The 17,731-nt window shown below is 38.2% G+C and overlaps 1 protein-coding gene across 2 annotated transcripts; it reads left to right on the top strand.

Annotated features, from left to right (window-relative positions):
- The first annotated feature begins 2,967 nt into the window (after positions 1 to 2,967).
- Positions 2,968 to 16,454, top strand: SLC13A2 (solute carrier family 13 member 2). 2 transcript variants are annotated; one of them, XM_026055300.1, is made up of 12 exons: positions 2,968 to 3,069; positions 6,297 to 6,425; positions 6,745 to 6,881; positions 7,962 to 8,203; positions 9,147 to 9,300; positions 9,526 to 9,648; positions 10,624 to 10,845; positions 11,108 to 11,196; positions 11,799 to 11,920; positions 13,974 to 14,135; positions 15,083 to 15,220; positions 16,225 to 16,454. In XM_026055300.1, exons 1-12 carry the CDS (start codon positions 2,968 to 2,970, stop codon positions 16,354 to 16,356), a joined length of 1,752 nt encoding a protein of 583 aa, XP_025911085.1. In that variant the 3' UTR covers positions 16,357 to 16,454. The 2 variants fall into 2 exon arrangements, with proteins under 2 accessions (XP_025911085.1, XP_025911084.1); XM_026055299.1 differs by having other exon boundaries at positions 6,297 to 6,453; positions 6,665 to 6,881.
- The last annotated feature ends 1,277 nt before the right edge of the window (positions 16,455 to 17,731 follow it).

Raw genomic sequence — 17,731 nt, 5'->3', positions numbered from 1 at the left:
TAGCCTAGACAGAGCCGCTGCATCTTCTGTACCTCCGTGTAGCTTCTTCTGCTGCGGAACGAGGGGAAGGTTCATGCTTCAGTTTCACTGTACGGGGCTCGGGGCTTGCTGCTGTATCACTGCCAAGTATGTAACTTGCAACCCTGTTTGTGTTACCTATGGATAATAAAAGTAATTTAAACTTAAAACCTGATTTTTTTTATCACCAAACAAAGGAACAATTATAATCAACATTTTAAAAGCACTAGAAGCTGAAAAATGTTATTGTAGTAATCACTTCTATTAATCTGCAGCACATTAGAAAATATTTCTTTTTTAAAGACAAAATAACTTACAAACTTTAACATACAAGAGGGTTTGGCTGCGTTATTAAGGTTTGGTCTGCCTCAAACAGCAGTTCCGTAGACAAAAACCAAGTTGTTCTTTAAATTCAAAGAGCACACTTCGGAGTATTAGATTAACCAGTTTGTATAAAATGGAGCAGTTCCAAATTAATGTAAATTGGCATCACTCCATTGACACCACTGAGGGAATGTTAATGGGATACAGGTGAAGCTCTAAACAAATCCCGCTGAAGACATAAACCATTCATTTTGCAGTAGCAGACCTACAGGACTCATTTATAGCAGCTCTGAGAGTAACAGGACCCAAATGGCAGTGGAAACAAAATCACTGTGGATGTKTTGCTTCCAAAGAACAGCAGTAATTTGTTAGCTGAGGACCTTTGCATAGTTACTTCTATTGCATAGACAAGAGTGCAGCTAGAGGCCAACCTTCATGCTATAGTGATGTGAAGATGAAGAGGTTTCCTTTTAGATTTTGATTGCAACCTTAGGACACAAGAGTATAAAGTAGAAAAATGACTTTGCCGTTGGCTGATTTTGTCACTGCACCTTTTCAGACACTAATTCAACATTAAGTGAATGCAAAAATGTGGGGAATATAATTCATCTGAAAACTCCTTCTTATTCTTTTTGTACCAAGGGTGAAATGCTAAAGCTTAGGATTAGCAGTTATTTAACACAATGCTGTTTCTCATGAGCAATATGTCTGAATGAAGCATGCAACACAGCTGTGAGTTGCAGCTCTGGCAACTGAAACCCCACTTTAATTGAACCTGGCAGCACTTTTTGTATTTGAAGATTCCTGATGGAGGAGATCCCACAATCATTCCCATGCACCTACTTTGTACATTGGCTGCTCTGGCTCTCTTTTCAAAACCATAAGGAATTGTGGCCTACTTGTCTGAATTAAACCAGGAACAGGACCAGTTGTAGGACTGAGAGAGAATAAAACCTGATTAAAGCACCTCTGTTGCCCACCCACCCACCACCGACATCATTGAGCACAGGCGAGCCTGAGCAAAATTCCAGTCCAGTTGCAGACTGGTCTGTGTTCCAGGTCAGGAGCACTGTCATTGATCCTAACTGATGTTGAGACAATACATCTACGAAATGGTTAAAAAAAATTGCTACTGTTAATTTGGTATTAATGTCCCTCTGTATTCCTCAAATTATGCCCTGATTTAGGGCTTTTACCAACTTAATTCCTGTGCAGAATTTAACTTAAATTTCTGTTGTTCTCAAACCTCCCTTCCCATATCCAGTGCACTCACATTTTCAGCATCTCTCACTCAGGTTAAGAAATGAAATTACCTTAGTATAAATGAAATGATTGTTTTTACATTGCAAACAGCAATTTTGAGTAATTAAAACTCTGGAAAAAGAATCTGTTACAGATTACTATCAGCAAGTTCTCAGAAATAGTCTCGTAGCTCTAACAGGTTACTTACTGATGTCTGCTCAAGCACAGTTCACTCATTTTGTAGACCACATGTGAAATGCAGCAATGCAGTTCAGCAAAGCAGAACTTCAGTTCCTCTCCTGCGTGTCTGCAGATTCAGGTAATTCACTGCTTGCATCTTGAAAGCCTGTTGGAACTGGGACAGCAATTACTGGTAATTTCCCAAAAACCTCACTTTTTATTTTTATTTTAAGACCCTGAAACCCACCAAGGCTGTGCTCAAAAACCTGTAAGATCAGAAAGGTGAAAAAAACCAACAACGACTGCAGAGTGCTGCAATGTAGCTAAGTCTTTCCCAGCCAACCCAGATATAATCAGATATAAGGTAGAAAGAGTTATTGGTTTCTCTCTTTGGCCCTAAATCTTTCTTATAACATAAACAACTATCATGTGGGAGGAACTGATTTCTGATCAGACCTTAACATTTCCCCTATTTCTCTCAAAATAGAGTAGAAGAAAACAGAACTATTATAAGGGTGGTCTTTGGCCTGCAAGGACATGGGTGCCCCTGCTCTYGGATGGTTAGGACTGTAAGTCCATTTCTGAATGGGGATGTGATGGGGCATCTGGTGACAGAGCTCTGCCCTAGTGGATTTTGCTGCCAAAAGAATTTGTCAGTGGATACTACGAAAGCTGTGTGTAGATGTTCCTCATCTTCGTATTTGAGTGCTATATATGTGGATGTGTTTCTTTTTTAATTCTATGCATTTTTAAAACAAACTTGAACTGATCATAGAGGGAGCAGTTTCTCTTTCTATGGGAGGAATAACTATATCTATTCAAAGAAAGCACTATTAAATACCAAAACTTTAATATTCATTAGATAAGATTCCTAAGAATAAAAGTTTGAACACAGGTTTTGATGCAGGATATTTCAGGATGGTTACGGTTGCCTGTCTGTGTTTAATAAAACAGACAGCACGGACAACAAGGAGTTAATTCTCTCCTGGATTTACCAAGCATCAGAAGACTGTCTTAAGAAAGTTCCTGGTTTGCCACTCTTTTGCTGTCCCCTCCCTTCTTTGTTCTCTTCCTTCTTTCTCTGATTACAGTTCCAAAAACAACACCCAACTTCTAGAGGTCAATGTTTAATATTTCAGAGTATTTATATAGTCTCTAAAAACAGACCTCAGGGCCTTTCAGCACTGGGCTAGCTCCAGCACCATGGCTGGTGTGTGGCAAGTGATTGTAGCCTACAGGAATTATCTGGTTGCTGTCCTAACACCTCTTTTGCTTCTTCCTCTGCCTCTGGCTGTTCCTACCCAGGTAAGAACTTCTAAAATTGGATTTGAGAGCCATATCTCTCCTTAGAATTGCTCCTTTTAAGTGGCAGAACTGAAGAGAACACATCAGTTCCTTCTCAGAGGCAGTTCCATCATTTGTTGCTTGAACAGCCTTTTCTCTGAGTAGACCCTCTTTGACTACTGATAGTAGGGAGGCCTAAAAGCAAAAGGACCTAGAAGGATAAACAGATATATCTGTGACTGCATATTTTAGAAGCATGCACAATGACATATGTGATTTTGTACCTTTTGCTTCACATCTAACTGATTTAGCAAAATACTTGATATGCTGAAGCTCATACCTGTGCATCTAAGTTGCAGTGTTAGGCTCAATTTTAACCCTCCTTCTGATTTTCTAAAAATATCCAACCCACACCCTCTTCTAATTTTTTGTCATTGTTGTTGCCAGATAGAAGAGACATTTTTCTAGGTCAAATAGACAAGTCATCCTAAAAAATAAGGAAAAAATAGGATGTATTTCACTCTTTTCTTTAGCATATTTCTGTTATAATCTTTCTAAAAATGATTTAAAATTTAAAATGTCAAGTTTTTGAAGATGCCTTGCTTATAATTCCTTCGGAGAAAAAGTAAACTATAAAAACTTGGGGTACGAGAGCAGGAACTACTAAGACACTGATCATTGAAATACAGGACCGAGAGCAGGCAGAGTGCCAACATTCTGATTATTCTTCACCCTGGCTCATTTTCTCCCACGCCCAATCTCTTCATGCAGACAGCTCTAGTCTCTGCTCTTCGGGTCTCTTATTCCAGTCCCAGTACCATTAAATAGCTAGTCCCAGTCTCCTTCTCTTGTCACTGCTCTTTGGATATCAAGTCCTAGGTCTTTCCTCTGGTTTCTTTGCCTGCCTGCCTGCCCCCTGATCCCTACTAACTCYCAGTTTCTTGTCTCCTTCCCCAAGGTTCATTCTTGAATCCACTAGCTCTTGTTTCTTGTCTTTTTGTGCAGCCTGTCCCAAAGCCCCTTCTTACCCACAGCTCTTTATCTGAGTATTTTCAGAGTCTTTTGAGCTATGACCAGAGGACTGCAAGCAAGAAAGACAGAGCAGCACTGCCTTGAGGTGAAATGTGGTAACTGATGAGGCATGTCCTCCTATTCCATCGCTATGCAAATAAAACAGCTTAAACTATCACTTAAAAGCTTACTGAAAAGAAAAACAAAAAAGTAATTTTTTGCTAGTTAACTTCTCATAGGCAAAAGAAGTTAACTTACTGAAGTTAAAAGAGAGCTGAATCAGAAGAGTTCTAAAGTAGCAAGAAACAGAGCAAGATTTTTTTTTCCTGAGGCCACTAAGTTCAAACCTACTTGCTCAAGTCATTATTACCACGCAACAGGTCTTTGGTATTGCCTGTGGAATAATTTGGCAGTCTTGTTTCAGTTCCTGCTTGAAAATGACTCTCCGCTTTCTATGCAGTCAGCTACAGCAGAAAGATTTAAAAGGTCCTGGGCACTGTTTTTCCCTTGGAGTCTGTAAGAAGCCTTCTGGTGTTAGAATCGTACACAGTGGTATTGCTGGGCAGGGAAAGCTTCAGCATGCAGGGTTATAAGCAGACAACTTACAGGTAGAAATTTTACACATCTGTTCTGTTGAGCAATTAACCTGTCCTATAATGACATAACACTGGAGACTAGAATAAACAAGAGCAGACAACACTAAAGATTTCATCTAAAGGCAGAGGAATGAGAAACTGACTGACAGGACCACTGACCTGGTGAAAAGTCCTATCCCAGCTTTTGCTGTGAGTCTGCTCACAGTAGGCTGGAAAAGAATAGCCCTGGGCATACAATATGTGTCCCAAAGCCCTGGCAGGGTCTCTCAGGAAGAACCCATTGGCTTCTCTTGATAACAAAGAATGAGAAAAAAAGGATCACCAAAAAGGGAAATTACATTCAGTCCTTGATGGGATATTTAATTAAGGTTTCTATTGCTTCCATTAAAAATCAGGCTCAAAAATGCATCTTTTTCTCTCTTCAGAAATCTCTTTTAGCYTTACTTCTCCAATAGTGCTGCTCTGGTAATTTACCACCTATATCTTCTTTCCTCCAGACTACTCAGCTCCCCTGCTCATCCTTTCCCTTCACCAGCTCTGTAACTTCCGTGCCATATTCAGAAGTTCTGAGTATGTTCTAAAGCATCACAAGTTTGATCCTGCTGGCTTCTATTTTGGCTCCTTGGCTTAATCCTCTGTAATCTAGCCATTACACTTTCTCTCTCTTTTTCTTCATTGCTTTCTCAAGAAGAATCAGTACACTTTCATTTGTATTGTCCAGTATATTTCAGGGGGCATCCTTGATCCAAGACCACACAATCACTTTTTTCCTGTAAATCCCTTGCCCTGGCCAGTGCTGGCTCCCATCATTGTGCTAGTCTCAGAACGAAGGAGACGCTGTACTCTGCAATATTACTTTTTCTTGCTTTCTTTATCAGCCCAGCCATGTGAAAGAATCCTTCTAGTTCTGGTACTGAGTTAAATATTTATATACAAAAATTGGAGCTGCTCTCCAAAGCAGAAGTAAATCAATGTTTTCTAAAAAAAAGAGTACATGAAATATGGAATCATACTTTGCTTAAAGAAGCAACTCAAAGTGAATGGAAGCTGAAACCGACCTGTGACCAGTTAGTTTGTCAGCGAGTCTAAAAATCTGATGAAAAATAGGTAAAAGTATTTACAGTACAAGGAATCTAGGCTGTTGAAAACAGCTGGGGTTCATCTGGGCAATGTCATGAAAATTGCAAAGAAAAAGGTGGAGAAACCTTGACTGGGTCAATGACTTTTTCTACAACTTGATCATTACAGACAGAAATAAATCAAAAAGAAAATACCTCCATCAGCAAAATCAAGAAGTCTATGCAAGAACTGCCAATTCCTTATCACAAAGGGTTCAAAGTCATCCATTTGTTTCTGAGTTTCTTGTCTTTCCTCATTGAAGGCTCTATCACAAAATAAATCACTTGAAAGCAGTGCAACCCCTATCTTTTCCTCGCAATTCTGACAAGATTATTGAATACTTTGTCGTTTGATCAGGATCTGCACGTGTAGGGACAGAAGGGAGAGAAAGAGGGTAGCAAACAGCCTTTTACCAAAATCCTTCATCAGGCGATGAGGGGATTTAATCATGGGCTGTTGCCTTCTCAAAGCCTAAGTGAGACGTACGGTCTGTTCTGAAAGCCTGTACTCTCTTTCTTTCAGGAAGCCCGATGTGCTTACGTTATCATATTGATGGCACTGTTTTGGTGCACAGAAGCTTTGCCATTGGCTGTCACGGCTTTCTTTCCTGTYGTGCTGTTCCCACTAATGAGTATCATGGATTCCACAACAGTAAGACATCCATTCCTTGTCTGCCTATGTACTTACTGGCCAGGGTGTCTTCCAGAGTGTGGTGCAAAGAGGAGAAAATTGCACTATTGTTACACAGGGAATTGTCTGTACTCTCCATGGTACAGAAAACTTGCACGTGTCTAGGATGACCTCTGGGTGGAGCTGCTAATCTGAAATCAAAGCAAGTTCATTGTTCAGATGCAATCCATAGTTACTCGTGCAAATGCCTTTGGGACAAGATCCTCCTTCAGAAAATGCCTTCTCTCTAAACCTTGGCTTCTTCTTAGCATTGTTTTCTTTCCCTTGTTCCATATTACAGGTCTGCAGGGAATATTTGAAGGATACCAATATGCTTTTCATTGGGGGACTGCTGGTGGCCATTGCTGTTGAGAACTGGAATCTACATAAGCGCATTGCTTTGCAGGTCTTGCTAATCATTGGTGTCAGACCAGCCCTGTGAGTAACAGCCATGAAAATGCTGTGGGGTAAAGGACATGGGCTGCCTGCAGTCTCCTATGTGAATCTACAAATCATATCCTAAAACTGCTTTTCTAAAGTCCAAGTGAGTTAGATAGTGCCTGCAAACCTAAGGAATTGGGATCCTTTGATGTGTTGCAGACCTGGTGCCTCTTTTTTGAGTTTCAAATTGCTTTAGGTTAAGAAATAGGAACCAAGACAGTTGATTCTGAAGAGACAAGGGCATTAAGCCTGGCCAGCAGCACAGCTTTAAACAATCAGGAAAGGCTTTATCTCAACCTTAGAAAACATAAACTTTCTAAGTGTTATACTGATTGCAAAGAGAAGAGAAAATATGGGGATGCTTGTTTTGGAAGCAACAAATATTTACCAAATGAGAAGCTTAAGCTATGCAGAGGTTATTTAACTTGTCTCAGATCATGAGAAGAGAGAATAACAAAGGAAATTACAAAGCAAAAGAATAAAAATGCATACAAGATAAAGCTCTTTGGATATAATGTATAATCTACATCACATCTAGAGAATAATTTTGAGACAAATAACAGCAATACTGAAACAAGGATTAGATTTTTATATGACTCAGAAGACAATCTTAAATGATAGAGGTTAGATAAAATCATCTAAAAATGACCATCTTCCTTATGGTTTAAACTGATTGCCACTTGGGATCAAACTCAGTTTGCAATTCCTCTTCAAAATATATTAATATGTATTATTGAGATGGTATGTCTTCTTCTGAAGCTTGTAGAATAAACAGGATACTGGCTAAATAAACTGTTTGCTCTAGGATACCAGCTCCTACTTTCCTAGTCATAAGAATGTGAAAACACAATTGGTTGAAATTACAAAAAGAAAAATGTAGCTTAAATCTGGCTGTGTCTTTCACATTAAGAAATTTCCATTGCTTGAGTTATTTAAAGCAGACTAGGGTAAAAGGAGGTCCTGGATCTTAATTGTTAAGCATTTTCCAAGCCTAACATTTGTAACCAAAACTTTGTAATAAAAAAAGGCATTGCACTTCTGAGTTCTGAACTGGCTTTTCAAACCTCTTTATTTCAGACTTCTCATGGGTTTCATGATTGTGACTGCCTTCCTTTCGATGTGGATCAGCAACACTGCCACCACTGCCATGATGGTGCCAATAGCACAAGCAGTGTTGGATCAGTTGCACAAGTCAGAACTAGAGTCTAGTCCAGCTGAGCAAGTGTCTGAAAACATCAATAAAGGCTTTGAACTGCAGGAAGAATCAACTAAACCAGATAGCTCCAAAGTGACCGAGCAAAAAGGTGAATGGGTTATGGGTGTTTTTCTCATTGGGATAATGGAGGGTGACCTGATGCCTTCTTCACTGTCATTAAAATTGCTTCTAAATTCTAAAAGAGGAATGTACCTAAGGCATTCTGACTATGTAACACAGCATTTATGATGCTCTTCCATGAATCAGACAAAAGCATAGCAAAATCTACTGACCTGGCTGAAGTTAGAAATAGATTGCAAATATGAATAAGTAATCAATAAAACAACAGAATGTATAAATTCTCTGTTAGTTGAAGTCCTTACATTAGGCTTCATATTTCCCTATATACTTATGTTAGCTCAACTGTAATCTACTGTGTAAATTATCAGATAATCAGGAATTCCTGAGGGAAATTTCCTGGCCTGTTTTATGCTGGAAGGTTAGATAAAGATTATAATGACAACTCTAACCCAAAGATATACAACCATGCAAAAGTATCTCTTTATCTGTTGTCTTTCCCTCTTCCCATCTTTGAGCTTGCTCAGGTATTTCTGACTGTAAACCACAGTGCCCTTAGTCAGATGCTGGTACACAATGAGTTACCTTGATTCCAACTCCTACGACTCTGTTGCACCTTCCTGAATTCTTTTCTCTCTCTCTTCCCGTGTGCAGTTCAGATATTGCCCTAATTCACTGAGGAGTGTCAGCAGGATATTTGTACATTATCACACATTTCAGCCTTGTGTGCTTCTATTTTTAGAAATATGTTTTTCTGAAAAAACCTCAGGACAGGACAACCAAAGAAAATGGACTTAACATCAAAGAATTAACAGTGTCAGCCCTAAAATAAGTAAATTTAGAACCATCACCTTTGAGTCTATTGTGTCCTAGTCTTGTTGTCCTGCATTACACAGGCACAAGATCTCTTCCTATCCAATCTAGCTTCTGTAACCTTTTTTTCATATCTTTGGACCTAGGTGATAGTCATGTTATGACAGTTGAGGAAGACAAGAAACAGAAAAATGAAAAACTTCTGGAGGAGAATCACAAGAAATTCTGCAAGGGAATGTCCCTTTGTATTTGTTACTCAGCCAGTATTGGTGGGATTGCAACTCTGACTGGGACGACACCGAATCTAGTACTGAAAGGGCAGGTTGATGAGTAAGTCTGGTTGAATTTGGGATTTCATACTCACTAGCTGCATCTTTGTGCTACAGCTGACTTCTAGCCAACACAGAGGAGGAAAATATCAATTTGGTAACTCTGCAGGGAAGTTATCTTCTCTTCCTTAGTGGGCTGCATAGTACCTCCCCTTTTCTGAATCATCAATTAAATACAGAAGAAACTGCAGAATTTTGGATGCTGACAGCCATCTGCATTTTACAGGCTCTTTCCTAATAACGGCAATGTGATCACCTTTGCCTCTTGGTTCTCCTTTGCTTTTCCCACCATGGTCCTGTTGCTGTTTTTGTCCTGGATTTGGCTGCAGATATTGTTCTTGGGCTTTAAGTAAGTACCCTTTACAAACTGTAACACAGCTGATTCTTCTGTTATTAAGTATTCATTACATATTATAACATAATTGATACTTTTATTATTGAACTTGTGCTTAAAAGTCAGACAGCAAGTAAAAAAAAGCACTCATCTACAACAGACAGTAGCAGAACTGCATACTAAGTACCTGTTAAAATGCTGCAACTTTTTCTCCAGGGAACCTGATCAAATCCCAGATAAATATATTCCAGGCTACCTCTTTTGTGCTAAGCGGAAATAGAAGCTTTAACTAAATATAACCTATTCTGCAGCATTTCTTTCACGTCCAAAAAAATTTGTTGTGCTTCAAACCAGGAATGACAACACTCCATTAATTGATTTCTACATATAGCCAGTAAATACCGTTATGAGGAGAGTTGCTACAGACCCACAGGATTAATATTGTGCCAGTTCCCAACTCTAATCAGCCCGTATGACCAGTTTGCATTACCTACCTGTTTAATACTTAGACTATCAGTTTTATGTTATCGCCAACCTCTTTTTCTCTAACTGGAAAGAGCTCTATAAACATCTGCAAAAGCACCTTCTTATTCTTCAAATTCCTCTTTAAAAATTCTCATTTTCTGTAATTAAAAAGACTTGGCAACTGTTTACTCACTGGTGATCATATTGCCCTGTCAGTCACACTAGCATCATCATTTCCCATCTGTGTCCAGATAGTGCAGCTTTTTACATTTAGATCATGAGCTTTTGGGGGCAGGAAGCTTCTTTTCATTCATCTTGATAGCATGTAGTACAATGCAGTTACTATCCACACCTATGGCTGTTGATGCTATGATAATTTTTATATATATATATATATATATATATATATACACACACACACACACATATATATATGGCAATATGGCTGAGTTACAGAATTTGGATTCTTGAATCTGAAGATATCTGGCAAATTTCTCTGATATCTCTTGTCCATTTTCTTTCTAGTTTTCAGAAGAATTTTGGTTGTTCTGCGAATGCCTCTGAAAAGGCTAAGGAGCGACGGGCTTATGGCATTATCAAGGATGAGTACAAGAAGTTGGGCTCAATGAAATTTGCAGAGATAATAGTTTTGGTCCTCTTCATACTACTGGTACTGCTGTGGTTTACTAGAGACCCTGGTTTCATGCCAGGCTGGGCAACTACTCTCTTCAACAAAAATGGTACAAGGTATTACCACTTTTCCTCCTAATTTCGAGCAAAAATAAAGCAGGAAATCCTAGAAATATAAAGTGTAGCCTGACTTCCCAAATCATATTTCATCTGTATTCCCAGATGGCCTTACTACTACCTAGTCTGTGAACAAGCTTTTCTCTACCATCATACCAAGTTTACATGCAAAACTTTCACTTATTATTGTGCTACCCTGTTCTTTCAGTTCCCTATGCATCTAAAACACTATTAGACTAATTTTCTGACTGACCTATTACAGCTTTGTCACGGATGCTACAGTTGTCGTCTTCATTTCAATTTTGCTGTTCATCATCCCTGCTGAGATTCCTACATCTTTCTCCCATACCAGTGGTAGACACAAACAACAAACAAGTAAGTTTACTGAAGGCATCAAAACTCAAGTGTCAGAACAGGAACACAGGAAGTTTCCTTACATTTTAGATTTACAAAGGAAATTTCAAACATTAAACAAGATTTCAAACTGCACTTCCTGCATAGTTATGGCTACATGCTTTAGGCTAGGCAAGACATATATCACATCTCTGTTTCTTGTAACTGCACTAAGTGAAGAACTCTTATCCAAGCAGTGCTCCAGAGATTAGTACACTAAAGGTTCTGAAGCTGGATYCTTCAGGAAAGAATAGGTGACTTAACAGAAACACATACAGTTCTGAGGATATGTTTCCATATTAATCCACTCATACATTTAGTTCACTTTGCTATGCCTCTTGGAGCAACAACATATTATTCATTAGAATTTTTGCAAGTCAAGTTTTAAAATCTTTGTTGCTGAGGCTCCCATCATTTCCTTTAGGAGATAATTTCGTAATCTAGTTGATCTTGCTGACAGAAAGTTTTTCCCAATGTTCAGACTAAAATCACTTCCCACTCACAAGTTCTCTTTTCTGTGAAGAATGTAATAGGGCTTACAAAATCTTTTTGGATTTTAGACAGCAAACCAAAGATTCCAGTACCTTCAGCTCTCCTGGACTGGAAAACAGTTCATCAGAAAATGCCATGGAACATTGTTTTTCTGCTGGGAGGTGGCTTTGCCTTAGCCAAAGGCAGTGAGGTAACATTCTTCCGTTTACCTGATAAGCTGATTACTGCACACTTTCCATCTTACTTTTTGTGTGCGCTCTTCTAGAACAGAAGAGGGCACACTGGTAGCACCAAATGAGCATTTCGGCAGCCAGTGGCAGTAAGACAGACTTCGCCACTCTTAGGAGGAGTGCTGTGGTTAGAAGAACAAATCATTGTTGCCTACCAACCAGTCAAGGCAGCATAATTAACTATGTTTCTAAAAAAGTGGATGATTAAGAAAATACCCCAATGCATTACAGATTCTATTCAACAAAACTTAATCGATATGGCAAACATGAGGTGTTAATGTGCCCAGGATGGATTTCCAAACTATTTCAAACATACACTGTTTATGGAAATATGATTTAAATTAAACTACTATAAGACAGATGCACAGCTAGCTAGAAAATCTTAAGGAGTAGATAAGAATGCCAGGCTGTCAGACTGAAGGATGTACCGATATACTTCTGCAGGCATCTGCGAGGAGTCCAGTGCTACAAATTATTTTTCAGTAATGACTTAGATGATGGAACAGACAATATATTTATTAAATCTGCAAACAATAATCAAATTGGAAGAGGCTTCAAGCACCTGGGAATACTAGTTTAGAATTCAAAGATCACTAGGACCTGTAAAAGTGTTACTATAAAACAGAAAACAAGGATGCAACTCAATATAGGAAACAGGTAGGAATAATCAAGTACCACAAATACAAGATGTGGAAATGAGCAGATAGGTTATAAAGCTGCTCATAAAATTAACTCAGGCCAATATTTTTATACCACTACGGAGGAAAAAAGCAAGCATCTGGAAACTATAGGTAGGAGCATCATATATAAGACATGTAAAATTAAATCCTTTCACTCAGGCCTAGTAAGTCCTCAGGTACTTTAATATATTAAGTTCTGGATATCATTCTTCAACGATATGTGGACTATATGAATAAACTTTCGAGGAGAGGAACAAGAATGATCATGGGTCTGGAAGAAAATGTTGGGAAAATGAAAGATTCAAGAAATTACATTAATTCATTCTAAAAAGTCATCAAATGCATAAAAGGCTGTGTCAAAACGGAAGACAGTATACTTTTTTCTATTCTCATTGTGGCTAGGACAAGCGCTAAAGGGTTTACACTGCAGTAAAGGAGATTTAGGTTAAGCATTAGGAAAATATTTCAACTGCAAAAATAGTTAAGCACTTGAATAAATAATTTGGGGAAATTTTGAAATCTTTGGAGATTTTTAACTACAGGTTAGAAAAACATCTGTCAGGAATAATTTAGGTAGAGCCAACCCTGCAGTAGGACATAGAATTAGACTAGTCCTTTGAAGATAGATTCCAACACTCCTATGAGACAGCACTTTTCAGTGTTAGAAAAGACAGGCTGCAGTAGTCGAGACATTAAATAAGGAGGACATGGAGAGGAATGGTGTTTGCAAAAACAGTAAGAAAAGTTAAGCCATAGTGCATGAAGAAGCAAGACGGACACAGTAAAGATATATCCTCTTGAGAGAAAGACCTGAATAAAAATGATGCCCAAATTACAGCCCTGAATAATAGGGAAGATACTGGTATTTTCCAGCCTCTGAAAAAGATGAAAGTAAAGAAGAGCTTCAGATAATTGATGAAGATCTCAGACTCAGCTGTGATGAAACTACATTAATAGCTAGAATATATCCTAGGATATATGTAGGTATTTTAGAAAGTGAGTTCAAAGATCTTAGTTTAGATTTTAAAAAAGTCCATGAACAACTAATGGCCTGAAGAAATAACTATTCATTATCAATAAAGTATTGTAAACACGGTATCTTTTTCTTTCAAAGGCTCTGGAATGGAACGTATGTTGATTTTTATTTGACCTACTGAATTATTGTGTCTGTAAACAAAGCCTCTACGTGTTTTTCTGTAGAAAGCAGTTTGTATAAGAACTTGTAAAAGAACAGAGGGTGGAACTGGTAAGGGAAATGTAACTGGACAGTGATGTGGGAATYTGTTCTCCAGCCTACTATCTTGACAGACCTCTTCCTCTTCTTCCCTAACAGGAATCTGGTCTGTCTGCATGGCTAGGTGACAAATTGACTCCTCTGCAGAACATCCCTCATCCAGCTATTGCTTTCCTGTTGTGTCTCCTCATTGCCACTTTCACTGAGTGCACCAGCAATGTAGCCACTACTACCCTCTTTCTCCCTATTCTGGCTTCAATGGTAAGTTCCAGTGTTTCAAAATATTTCATAAGATCAGCTTTCAACTCTGCTCCAATTGTACAAACTAACTAGCTGACAAGGCCAAGCACTGGTTCATGTATTTGATTAGGAGACAAGATTTAAAATATACAAATATATATATGTATATGCATATATATTTGCATACACTATATGTTTAGTTCAACCTTTCTAAAATCAATGTTGGTAAAAAGTAAAGGGATTAAATTCACCGGCCTATTAGACTTTGCCTTCTGGCCTAAACAACCTCATGAGGTCACTGCCAGCTGTACTTGCTTTTTTCTATTTATTCTGGATAGAGGCAGCAGCAGCATTTGCTTCCCTGCCACATTGCATTACTGTACTTCACTCCAACCACTAACCTTCCAGAAGTCTCTGTAAAGATCAGTCTCTATGACCTAATTCAGACTTTTGCATTTCCACAGAAGACTGCTGTTGCTGGGGTAGACATATTTCTGCAGTGTGAAATCCTGGTTCCAGATAGAATCTGAATAAGCTACAACAAAATCTTTTTGCATAGGCCACTGACTCCAACTAACTTGTAAACTTATCCACTCATCTTCAAATTTTGGGCTATCCTAGTTCCACCGATAATTTAATTTTGTTCTTAACTAGTCTGAAGTCATTTTACATTTGCTTTCCTGGTTTTAGAGTTGAATACAACCATTATTATTAATCTCTACTGCAGCAGTGATCAGGTTCCACAATCAGGAACACAAAGCACTGACCACAAAAGCAGTTCTTGCTTTTGCTGCATAAAGACATTGAGCAGAAGTTTTTAAAGCAGAACCAAAATATGAGTGGCTACAGCCACTCATATTTGTGAAAGAATGGAGTTTCCAACATGGACAAAGACAGTCTTCCCTTGGGAGATCTCTACGCATTTTTGTATATCAACCAACATCATCTTTGCTCTCCTTCCTGCACAGGCTCAAGCGATCTGCCTCAATCCACTCTATGTCATGCTGCCCTGTACACTTTCTGCATCATTGGCGTTCATGCTCCCAGTGGCCACTCCTCCTAATGCTATTGTCTTCTCATATGGACAACTCAAGGTTATAGATATGGTGAGCAAAAGCATGTTTCTTTTCAGAGTTTTCATCACTAGTTTTTGACCTTCCCTTTTTTAATATTGGTTCTTCTTGAAAGAATGTTAGAAAACTGACTGTACTCTGCTAAAGTCAATAGAAAAGAAGAACATACATGTGTGAATTAATAAAGGGTCACTCTGACTCTAACATGTACTCAGAGCCTTATGAATATGCTACTGAGCTTTTAGAAAACATCCAAGAAAGGCCTCTTGAAGATGTTCCAATAGGACCTTGCTGTCAATGAGAAATGGCAACGTGTAACTGTTCCAAAAGCCCAAATGCAGATCATAGGGATGGCCAAAAGAGTCCTATCATCCTGCCATTCTGTACAATTCTTCTGCAGGGATTAGAGCAAAATCTTGTACAGCTCTCTAGGCTGCCCTGACACCCTCTCTCAATATGGAAAAGAAAGAAGAATGCCATGTCTCTTGATAGTTTTCCTAATTTATCATTGATCCAGAAGAAAACCAAAGTAACATTAGAGATAAATGCCAGATCAGAAGAGAAAGTCCTCCATACGTAGATGAAAAGAAATTCAGGACTTCTAACATAAGAGTTCTATCCAAGGAAAACTCAGTTTCCCCTAATACAAATTATATTTTGAGAAGAAAACCAGGTGAAATGTAATTTGATTAAAATTACTTAGACTTTCTGAAGGTAAAAAAAAAAAATAGGATGCTAACACTAAACATCTGATTCTAGGTCATGCCAAATGAAAGTGTCTGAGAAGAATAAATAGGCTCTGAAATTCCTAAATTCAAATGGAGGAAAATTCCACTCTTGCACAAACAGGGGAACACAGAAATATACTGCCTTTTCAAGGCACCTCATAGGACTCGATATAGCAGATTTTCTGTTGGAGTTGTGCATAAAGGCCAAAGAGGCAAGACAGAAAAGCTATCCATACAATCAACGCTAATCAGCAGGGAAGGAAGGAAATAATCAGTTCAACTAATGACCCTTCTTCTTTATAATTCTAGGCCAGAGCTGGATTTGTACTGAACATCCTAGGAGTTCTGACAATAACTCTAAGCATCAACACCTGGGCTGCATCCTTGTTCCAATTGCAAACCTTCCCAGCTTGGGCAAATGGGACAAGTTCATGCCAGTAATATGGAAAGACAAAGGAACCAACAATTCTGTTTGATAGAACTGCAATGTGAGCAAGACTATCATCTATACAAGCACTGGTTGAGACGGGCCATTCTGTGGAAAAGGGCATGCCACCTACAAGCAAAATCACTCTGTTGATAACAGCAATAAAATTGCCTAATGGTTCTGTTTTAGTAGGCAATTTTGTTACCCCAGCAGAAAGCTGAGGCAGCCTTTTGCTTTTCAGCTGTTACAGATACCTTTAGATTTTGTCTCTCATGTAGCAGTGGTAAATTTTCCCCAAGTTCTACCTACAGCCATCGTCTTTCAAGCTCTGCTTCTAAAACCCAAAATCTGCAATGAGTGAGAAAGAAGAAAGAGGTGTGTAAGTAAAAGGGAGAAGAGAGACTCTACGTGCCTGTTTTCATGCTTGTATCATCAAAACTAATACTAATATTTACCTCTCTGTGAATATACAGGCTTCTGTGTATATGTTCAAAATGTATATAAGATTGTTGTATATTATATGGGCATTCATACTAAGGCATGTATTATATGATTATAGACAAATCAAATAGTGTCAGGCCATTCTATTACTTTGCAATATATTTATTTACAGTTCGCTATGTTTTGAATGTAAAAGACATTTTCTTCCTAGAACGTATGTCCTATTGTTATTTATGTAAGATTACAGCCTGCAAGGTCATGATAGGAATAGTAATACTCTCTTGGGAATGGGGGAATTCTTGTGTCCTAAAGTATGTATAATTGAATTAAAGATTTTTATGTAATCCCTGTGTTATGGAGATTTTTTTCTTTTAAAATATCACTACTTGTACTTCTGTCTTCCATGTTTCAACTGCTTGTCCATGTCCTTCTTTAAATAACTCACAGTAATCAGATAAGTTAGCAAAGTCAATATTTCTGTTAACATTAAAATAATAATTACTTTATTATCGAGAGCGTTATTTTCTTGGACTCTCAATTACTTGGATTTTCARTACCAAGACTTATCTTTTCAAAAGCCCCTAACACAGTTAAGTGTTTAATCCCTATTCTGCAGGAACTGATTTTCAGTAGCACATAAATTCCTAATGACCAAACTGACAAAGACACAGGAATTTTTGGATGTCTATCAGCATCTGAATTTCCAAAGACACTTTGGAAATCAAGCACATAATTCCAATAGATAAGGTTGGGTTCTAACAGAACAGTTAGACAATATGTRTCATTGAACTTCAAGTTAAATCACTTGTTTTGTTGTTGCCTGCCTAAGTTTTTGCACAGAGTCTATTGCATTACTAAAATCATACTTAACCATCACTGGTTTAACGTAAGTGATGTTATGAGTCAATTTCACTCTAAAACAGCATGCAAACTCTTCAAAATCCTTCT

This window comes from Apteryx rowi, unplaced genomic scaffold, assembly GCF_003343035.1.
Source record: "Apteryx rowi isolate R43461 unplaced genomic scaffold, aptRow1 scaffold_99, whole genome shotgun sequence".
In the NCBI taxonomy this organism is placed as follows: Eukaryota; Metazoa; Chordata; class Aves; order Apterygiformes; family Apterygidae; genus Apteryx; species Apteryx rowi.
The sequence above is the reverse complement of the archived record's forward strand: the minus strand, read 5'-3'. Positions and strand labels throughout refer to the sequence as shown.